This window comes from Otolemur garnettii, unplaced genomic scaffold (genome assembly GCF_000181295.1).
Source record: "Otolemur garnettii isolate 467f Iridium unplaced genomic scaffold, OtoGar3 scaffold00003, whole genome shotgun sequence".
NCBI classification, from domain to species: domain Eukaryota; kingdom Metazoa; phylum Chordata; class Mammalia; order Primates; family Galagidae; genus Otolemur; species Otolemur garnettii.
Window position 1 is genome coordinate 24,589,836 of NW_003852398.1, and position 9,322 is coordinate 24,599,157.

A 9,322-nucleotide genomic window follows, 5' to 3' on the forward strand; every position below is an offset into this window, starting at 1 on the left:
GAGAAGAGGCCGGGGGCGAGGGAGGGGTGAAGAGAGAGAAGGGGCGGGGGGTGAGGGAGGGACAGGCCTGCCGAGAGCCCCTGTCCCTGACTTTTCCTGCCTTCTGCACCCAGGCCTGTCTCCCTGAGGCCCCTTAGCATGGAGCCGAGCTAGGTGGGGTGTCCTGGGACAGTATCTATCTACCCCTGTCACGGAGGAGTGTGCATCCTCCAGTCTTCCTTCTTCAACTGGAAGGTGCCTGGGGCTTTCCAGGAGGCTTTGCCCTTCACCCCACACCTGCCTTCAGTTAGGGAAGAAAAGGCAGGGAGAACTTGTTTCTACCACACAAGGCAAGCACATATCCCCAGAAAAGGCCCATCTTCACAACACACACCCATTTCCATAACTGGAGATCCCCCAGCACTGAACACACTTCCTGCCTCCCGCACTGAGCTCCCAGCCCGGTCATGGAGCCTCTGTTCTCTTCACTGAGCTTCCTTTTCTGCAGTTCAATCCACTGTCTCCATCATTTCAGCACCTAAACAAGCTCAAGAAACTTACTGAACATTTCCAGATGATTGCTTGACACCCCCCCCCCCCACTGAAACATAATAGGTCTGTTTCATTTAAAAGAGCCAAGACCTCTCAGGCTCTGGGTTTAGGATGACATTCTGGGCCCCTGATAACCCCAGTCTTGACTTACCTGAATCTTACAGAGAATTGCACCTTCTCTCCCTTGTTGCCCCAATTTAGAGCCGTTGTGGTGCTGAAAGTTAAAATCAGATTTACAGTTACCCCAAGACTAACTTTCTCAATTGACAGATGACCTGATGGGGCCCCCAGAGGAACCCTCTTCTAAAGCATCTGGGCCAGCTGGTCAATGGGAAGAGCTGGTACTAGGACCCAGGCAGATAATAATGATAATAATAATAATAATGATGATGGAGTAAAAGCTACCACAATCTGTTACTACTGTCAGTGATTGTAAACTACTGACAAGCTACCTTTTCTACCCAATAATATATTGTACATAACATTTCCACACTAGAAAATATATATACACACATATATGTGTGTGTATATACTCTACATATACATACATATGTATATTTATATATAGTTATATGCATATATAAATACATATATACATACATATGTGTGTGTGTGTGTGTGTTTGAGACAGTCTCACTCTGTTGCCCAGGCTAGAGTACAGTGGCATTGGGCTAGTTCACAGCAACCTTGAACTCCTGAGCTCAGGTGATCCTCCTTCCTCAGGCTCCTGAGTACCTGGGACTACAGACTCATGACGCACACCTGGCTAATTTTTTTTTTTTTTTCCATTTTTAGTAGAGACAGGGTCTTGCTCTTGCTCAGGCTGATCTCAAACGTCTGAGCTCAAGCAATCCACCTGCCTTAGCCTCCCCATAGTCCTAGGATTATAGGCGTGAGCCATCATGGCCAGGCAAAAAAATATATTTTAAGTGGTTCTGTAATGTCCTTTTTATGTACAATTTATATCTTTTCTTTTACATGGATAGTATCAAATTATCTTCTTTTTGAAACATTCCTATGCTGAACATCCTTGTGCACTCGTCTTTGTCAATTTATGCATTGATATCGCTTTTTTTTTTTTTTTTTGAGACAAGTCTCACTTTATTCACCCTTTGTAGAGTGCCATGGCATCACAACTCACGGCAACCTCCAACTCCTGGGCTAGGCGATTCTCTTGTCTCAGCCTCCTAAGTAGCTGGGACTACAGGCGCCTGCCACAATGCCTGGCTATTTTTTTGTTGTTGCAGTTTGGCCGGGGCCGGGTATTTGAACCCGCCACCCTTGGTATATGGAGCCAGCCCCCTACTCACTGAGCCACAGGTGCCACCCTATGCATTGATCTCTTTAGAATAAATCTCTCAAATCAGGATGAGAAGTTCAGAACTTAAGCCAGAAAGACCTTAACAGTCCATCCCACTTGCTCGTTCTTTTACTGGGGAGGCTGGGGTTGGGACACCACAAAAGAGGTGGAGAAATAAGCAGGAGCCTCCTGGAGTCAAGGCAGGGCACAGAGGGAGTTACTGGTCTCCTAATCCTAACCTGAGTTGAGGGTTAGTAGCTACAGGAAAGGAATGGAGAGCTCAGCCAGTGGCATCTTTCCTGCAGTGGAGGCCCCTGCCAGCCTAACTCTGACCACCACAGTCAATTTATTTTTTTTCTGGAGACAGTCTCACTCTGTCTGTCACCCAGGCTAGGGTACCATAACCTCAGCCTAGCTCACAGCAATCTCAAATTCCTTGGTCGAAGCAATCCTCTTCTCTCAGCCTCCTGAGTAGCTGGAACTGCAGGTGTCTGCCATGATATCTGGCTAATTTTTCCATTTTTAGTAGAGGTGGGGTCTCACTTTTGCTCAGGCTGGTCTGAGACTCCTGAGCTCAAGTAATCCACCCACCTTGGTCTCTCAGAGTATTAGGATTACAGGCTTGAGCAACTGCATCTGCCCCTCAACCCATTCTTATTTAATATATAAAGTCTCAGAACAGACTCAGTCCTTAGGGCTTTTTCATACGTAAAAGATAGAATCCCAATCTGGGTTGGCAGAGGCAACTAAAGGCATTTGTTTTCTTACCTTTCTGTAATGTCCAGATGTATATGGCTGTGGGCATTTTTAGACATGAGTAGCCAGTGTTCAAAGGAGGTAATGAAGACTCTCCTCTGCCTATCCCTTGGTCTCATCCTCAGAGTGGCTTCTGTCCTCAGGAGTTTCTCTTTTGGTTGCTCTGAGGTTTCATCCTATCTCCTCAGCCTACTAGCAGCAAAAGAACCTCCTTGTTCTACAGCTCTCACAAAAGTCCTACAACTGTTTCCCACCAGACAGACGAGTCACTTGTCATGAGGCCCAAAGGAGCTAGTCTATGCTGATGGGCCAGTCTTGGACTAGAAACCCTTCTAGAAGTGGAATGTGTCAACCTTACCCCAGATCACAAAGGACTAAAATTAGGAGGGGTATGGTTCCCATCAAGAAAACTGGGGTTTGTTTACTAAAAGAAGGGGGAATGAATGATGGGCAGAAGATGTGCAAATGCAAATAAGATCCATAAATCTTAATGACAAGGAACCAAAATTGTGTCACCGCAGTATTGACGTTCACCCTGTGCACCGGGACCCAGCTAGATGTTTCAGCTGGTAACCACTCTGATCAGGCAGGCCACTGCTGCTGTGCTGGTTGCTGAATTTTTGACATGTCTTCCCCGCCTAACAGGGAAAGTAAGAAGAGGACGGGAACTTCAGCTAACAATTTGTCTCTGTGGTTCTCTCCCACCTCCTCCCTTCTCCACACTTTCCCCATAATTTGAGCCCTCTGTAGTGTGCAGATGCTCCTCAACTTGCCATGGGGCTACATCTCAATAAATCCATGATAAGTTGAAAATACCACAAGCCAAAAATGTGTTTAGGCACCTAACCTACAGAACTTAGCCTAGCCTACCTTAAATGTGCTCAGAATATTTATGATCACCTGTAGATGGGCAAAATCATCTAACATAAAGCCTATTTTATGACAAAGTAAATTATCTTCTGTAATTTATTAAATATTGGACAGAAAGTGAAAAACAGAATGGTTGTGTGGCTACTCAGAGTATGGTTTCTACAGAATGAGTATCATTTTTCACCATTGTAAAGTTGAAAAATCCTAAGTCAAACCATAATTTGAGGGTCATCTGTACTGGTTCTCCAAAGACCCAAAGAATCTTCATCTGGGATTTGAAAGAATTCTTGAACTGGCCCCAGTGAACTGATCCTAGAAACACTTTGCTCATATCTCTCTCCTGCCATCTCTCCCCTAGGTCTCCTATCCACAGCCCGGCAGCTGGACAGGGAGAACAAGGATGAACACATCCTAGAGGTGAGTAATGGTGGTGAACATGACTAGTGGATTTGGAAGCCTCCTGAAGAAGGTCATTTAAGGAGCCATAGCAGGTTTTGGAGTCACATGTGTGTCTAACACTGTGGCTGAGGAGTGTACTGGGCTCAGGAAGGAGGATGCACCTGAACTGAACCTTGCTATGGTTGGTGGTGGAGATACTTCAGTCTTTCCTTGTTCTTTAGCACTGAGAAAGAAAAGAATTTGAAACCATGTCCAGGTTGGGCCAGAACCATTGACTGATTAGTAATGCCTTCCAGGAGTACAGGAAGGGGACACAGTATACATGTGCTAGGTACTTGTTGAGTCTGGTGTCCAGTCCATCCCCCTTTGCCCAAAGAAAATCATTCAAGGTCAAATGCCAGGTCAGTGGTAGAGCTAGACATCACTTTGTCTTCTAGAGCTGTGTTCTTTCTAAGATGTCTCCAAAATCACATAGGCATTCCTGGTGCACATTCCAATGAGAAGTTTTAGTAGTGACCTAGAGGGGGTTAAATCAGAAGAGGAAGATGTCAGGTTGGAAATCCAGCTACTTTTCCCTCTGAGTGGTTCCATAACTGATGAACAGATAACCTCTTCTATTCTTGGGCATCAGGAGGGAGAGATACATATTCCTCAGAATATTTGAAATAAACTCTGCCTTCTATACTTCCAAGTTGTGCACATTTTCTTTCCCCTCATATGAAATAGGTCTGATTAGTGATCTGCTGCTAAATGAATGGCCTCCTAGAGTTCTTAGGGACCGAAGCACTCTTCATGGTTCATAGTTCAGTAACAGATATTTGCCTTCAAATACACGGTGTTTAAAAAATCTGAACTAATCTGGATGGAAATGCCCTATCTCATATGATGCCCTTGGGGATATTGACACATGGGATGATTCACCCCACAAATAGCTCCTGATTCTGAAATGGTTTTGGCGTCTGTTCCCCTCGCTCTGGACTTCATTCCATGCATTGTGCCACATGGCTGCCTCATAAGGTATCACGCATTCCTTCATAAACAGCTTCTCGTTTGTGTTTGCTAACCTCAAGTAGCTTAAGAAAACCGGAAAGCAGAGCTTATGAGAATTATGAGCAAATACAAAGTAAATAGTCTCTGAGAAATGACCCCTGGGTCTTCCCACAGAATGAGAGCCAGCTTTTGTCTAAAGACTCTAACTTTGTCATCTTCCAGTTCTTTCTGGCTCCTTTCTCTGTTCTTGCTGGTTTTCCTGTGGGTGGGGTTTCCAGAGAGCTGAGTTCCAAGTAGGTGAGGTTAGGATAATACATATAGTGAGAATCTACCAGGGAAAAAACAAACTAATATTTCAGGTTGTCAAGAGAGGTGGTGGGGTTGAGGTGGGTGGCAATACACAGTTACCACTTTGCGTTTGGCACCTCAGGGGCTCATGGGTGACTCTGTTCCCAGGTGACTGTGCTGGACAATGGTGAACCCTCTCTGAAGTCCACCTCCAGAGTGGTGGTATGCGTCTCGGACATCAATGACAATCCACCTGTATTCTCCCACAAGCTCTTCAAAGTCCGCCTTCCAGAGAGACTGAGCCCAGTGTCCCCTGGGCCTGTGTACAGACTGGTGGCTTCCGACGCAGATGAGGGTATTAATAGCAAGGTCACCTACAATATTGAGGAAAGTGATGAGGAGGGCTTCAGTATCGACCCAGTCACAGGTGTGGTGTCATCCAGCAATGCCTTCACAGCTGGAGAATACAACATCCTCACGGTGAGCTGATGCACGGAGCCAGGGAGGGGAAGTGGCATGACCCCTCTGTGCCTTTCTTTGAGGATTCTGGAAGAGGGAGACAGGATGGAAGTGGTCCTCCCCGAGACACTGAGAGTCCTGACGTCAGCCAAAGGGTGGGAATTCTGGGCCTTTCTCTTTGAGGGCAATAAGGTCCCAGTCTGGAAAATTCTCTCTGTTCTTAGAAAGAAGTATTTACTGAGTGTAAACAAGGGCTTTAGAATTAAAATAAGCCTGGGTTCCAACTCTATCACTAATGTTTTATACCTATGTGACTTTGGACAAGTCATTTAACCCCTTTGAGCCTTTGTTTTACCATCTACAAAATGAGGATAAGAATATTTCTCACGTAGGAAGTCAATATATCAAATTGTATCAGTCAGCTTGAATTCAACTCCAGCCCCATTGCTGGCCAGGCATATAATTTGGTTGGTGAGTTTATCATATGAAGCCCCAGTCTCTTCCTGTAAAGGGAGATGATAATAGAACCTCTCCAATGGCTATTGTGAGAATAAAATTAGATATTGTGCACAAAGCTCTTAAAGTAAGGCCTGATAATAGTGAGAATTCAATAAATTCTAGCTTATTATGTTTATGGTCACTGGGAAAAGTGTCAAGGTCCAGTGTAGGAGCTGGCACACATTAAGTCCCCAGTGGCATTTATTATTTGTATACTGACCGTGAGATTTTTGAGTGCAGGTTATATGTTTTGTTTACTGCTATGCCTGCACTGGCTAGCATGGTGCCTTTTATAGCAAGCCCTTGAGTGTGCATGTAATCAACGAGTGAGTGGATGAGAGGCCAGCTTGGCCAGAATCACAGCACGCTCGGGCTCTCAGCCAGCCTGCCTGGGTCTTCTTGTTTCATGGCCCCAGCCTTCAATTTCAGTGTTGGGCTCTTTTCAGATCAAGGCAACAGACAGCGGGCAGCCCCCACTCTCAGCCAGTGTCCGGCTGCACATCGAGTGGATCCCCCAGCCACGGCCATCCTCCATACCACTGTCTTTTGATGAGAGCCACTACAGCTTTACAGTCATGGAGACGGACCCTGTGAATCACATGGTGGGCGTCATCAGTGTAGAGGGCCGACCTGGCCTCCTCTGGTTCAACATCTCAGGTGAGACCAGCCCCTCCCATCCCACAGGCCAGGTCTAGTCCTTGAGGCACAGTCCTTCTGACCCCTTTTCAGGTCCTATTCCTCGGCAGCCCCTCTCTTAGTCCTGGTTGTCTGGGGCAGGGGAAGTAGGAATGACACAACTGCCAAGCTTTCCTGTCACTCTAGCCATGATCTAGGGAGGAGCACCCATGACCTCCCTGCCAGAGCTGGTAGGGCCTCAGTTACCCCAAATGCCTGGGAGCAGAAGGCACAAGTTTGTTTGTTTTCCTGCCTCAAAGTGAAAATCAATGTAGAGCTGACTTTGCTGACCATAAGCCTGTGGTCAGCGCCATCCTGGGGCCATGCTCAGAGTTCTGGCTCCCGGTGCCACCCTCAAGATCACCGAAAGTGCCCCTTCTTGTTCTAGGAGCCACTTGGATCCAGGTTCTGATGGCCCCCTCGGAAATGTCTTTCTGCCTCTAAATCAAGGTTTTGTTTGAACATCTTAGGGTCACAGAGCCCTTTGGGAATCTGATGAACTAGGTCCCTTTCCCAGAAAGTTGTGCACACCCACACAAACACAAATATACATTTGATTTAAATTTATCCAGTCTCTGAAACCTATCCAGGGATTCTAGGTTACAATCTCTAATTAAGAATTTCACACCTACATGTACACAGAGTCCTGTACCAGGATTTCCAGCATGGTTCAGAGACAGGATAGAATAGGCATCTGGCCCAAGCCCTTTAACCTTCTGAACTTATTTCCAGTTCTGAGTCATTGCTGTTTTAATTGTTTAACTTTTTTCTTGAATACACAATTAATGCACGTGCCTTATAAGACATTTAGAAAACACAAATGAATGCAGAGAAGAAAATAAAAATCACCCTAAGTTCTACTGTTCTGAAGATAAATCCACTGTTACAATTTTGACGTGTTTCCTTCTGTCATTCTTCTTTGCGCACACACAGGCATATACACACACCCTTGAGGTTATGCTAAAATATTGGTTTATAACATTATTAAATGTAATATGTCATGAACAGATTTCCACATCATTAAATATATTTCTATGTAGTAGACGTTTCAATAGCTTTGTGCTATTTTTTATTTTGGATTCTTATAATTTATTAAATCATTCCCTCTAGTTTAACAGACTTAGTTACATTTTTCCTAGGAATAATTGCACAGGACTATTCTAGATGGATGGCATATTAGACTGTGCAAACTACCTGTCAACTGTAAAGTAGAGCTCCATTTCAATCCCAGTAGCAAAATAAGTTGTACAGAAAATTGTGATCTTCCCATTGACTCTTCAGCCATTACAGGTTTCCCTTTTTCTGTATCATCATTTGAGTCTTGATAATAATTTGTCAATAATGTGACAGGATAAATTATAGCTTTTTGGACTCCTTCAAGGATAAACTCCAGCCTGTCACCCAGATATCATACCATTTCTGAACAAAGTCTTTAGAATCCCTGATTCAGGGACTTCCTTGAATGTCTTCAGTCCTTCCACCCAAGGTTGGCTTCTATTATTACACCTTCTAAATCTGATGTCCAGGTCTCATGTTAGACCACTGCTGCCTAAATCACTGAAGGTACATGTGCTTTGTCTCCACCCCCACTCCAGGTGGGGATAAGGACATGGACTTTGACATCGAGAAGACCACAGGCAGCATCATCATTGCCAGACCTCTTGATACAAGGAGGAGATCGAGCTATAACTTGACTGTGGAAGTGACAGATGGGTCCCACACCATTGCCACCCAGGTTAGAGACCTTACTTGGGGACCCCTAAGTCAAGAGGAGATGGGAGGCCTCCTTGATTGGAATAAGTATAGAGAAGGCTTTCTGTGGATGTAGTATACCTCAAGGAATACTGAATTTGGAATCTGCACTCTAATTGAGTCTAATACATTTTCCATTTCTGTGATCTTGGGAGAATTCTTGCTCCCACTCTGGATCTCTGTATAAGAGGGGAGTTTGTCTAAATGAGTGGGGTTAATTAGAGGTAGAGTGCCACAGGGCTACCACAGGCATGACGGATGATGGTTGACTAAGTGGGATCTGGCTTTCCACTCTAGATTCAGCCAGAGATTTTTTTATTTCATACATTAGGATTTCACATAAAATTTCATTGGAGAAAAGTTGAAAACCACTAGACTGTGGTATCTGAAACCCTATCATTAATTCAACAGTATTTATCAAGCAATTGCTGTGTGCCAGGCACTGTGCTAGGCATGGATGGTACAAGGAGATCCTACAGACACAGTCCATCCCCTCTTTCTGTCCTCCCCAGGTCTACATCTTCATGATCGCCAATGTCAATCGCCATCGGCCCCAGTTTCTGGAAGCTCATTATGAGGTCAGAGTTCCTCAGGACACGCTGCCTGGGGTTGAGCTCCTCCGAGTTCAGGCCACAGATCAAGACAAGGGTAAAGGTCTCATCTATACCTTACATGGCAGCCAAGACCCGGGAAGTGCCAGCCTCTTCCAGCTGGACCCAAGCAGTGGTGTCCTGGTAACTGTAGGGAAACTGGACCTGAGCTCAGGGCCCTCTCAGCACACACTGACAGTCATGGTGAGTAAAC

At 45.3% G+C, this 9,322-nt stretch overlaps 1 protein-coding gene across 1 annotated transcript in view; it reads left to right on the forward strand.

Annotated features, from left to right (window-relative positions):
- FAT2 (FAT atypical cadherin 2) overlaps nucleotides 1–9,322 on the forward strand; it is a 64,323-nt gene that overhangs the window by 9,795 nt on the left and 45,206 nt on the right. The window contains exons 3-7 of the mRNA XM_023515043.1: nucleotides 3,816–3,874; nucleotides 5,303–5,614; nucleotides 6,538–6,748; nucleotides 8,362–8,501; nucleotides 9,031–9,312. Of these exons, the coding sequence (XP_023370811.1) occupies nucleotides 3,816–3,874; nucleotides 5,303–5,614; nucleotides 6,538–6,748; nucleotides 8,362–8,501; nucleotides 9,031–9,312 (1,004 nt within the window). The remainder of the gene's footprint in view (nucleotides 1–3,815; nucleotides 3,875–5,302; nucleotides 5,615–6,537; nucleotides 6,749–8,361; nucleotides 8,502–9,030; nucleotides 9,313–9,322) is intronic.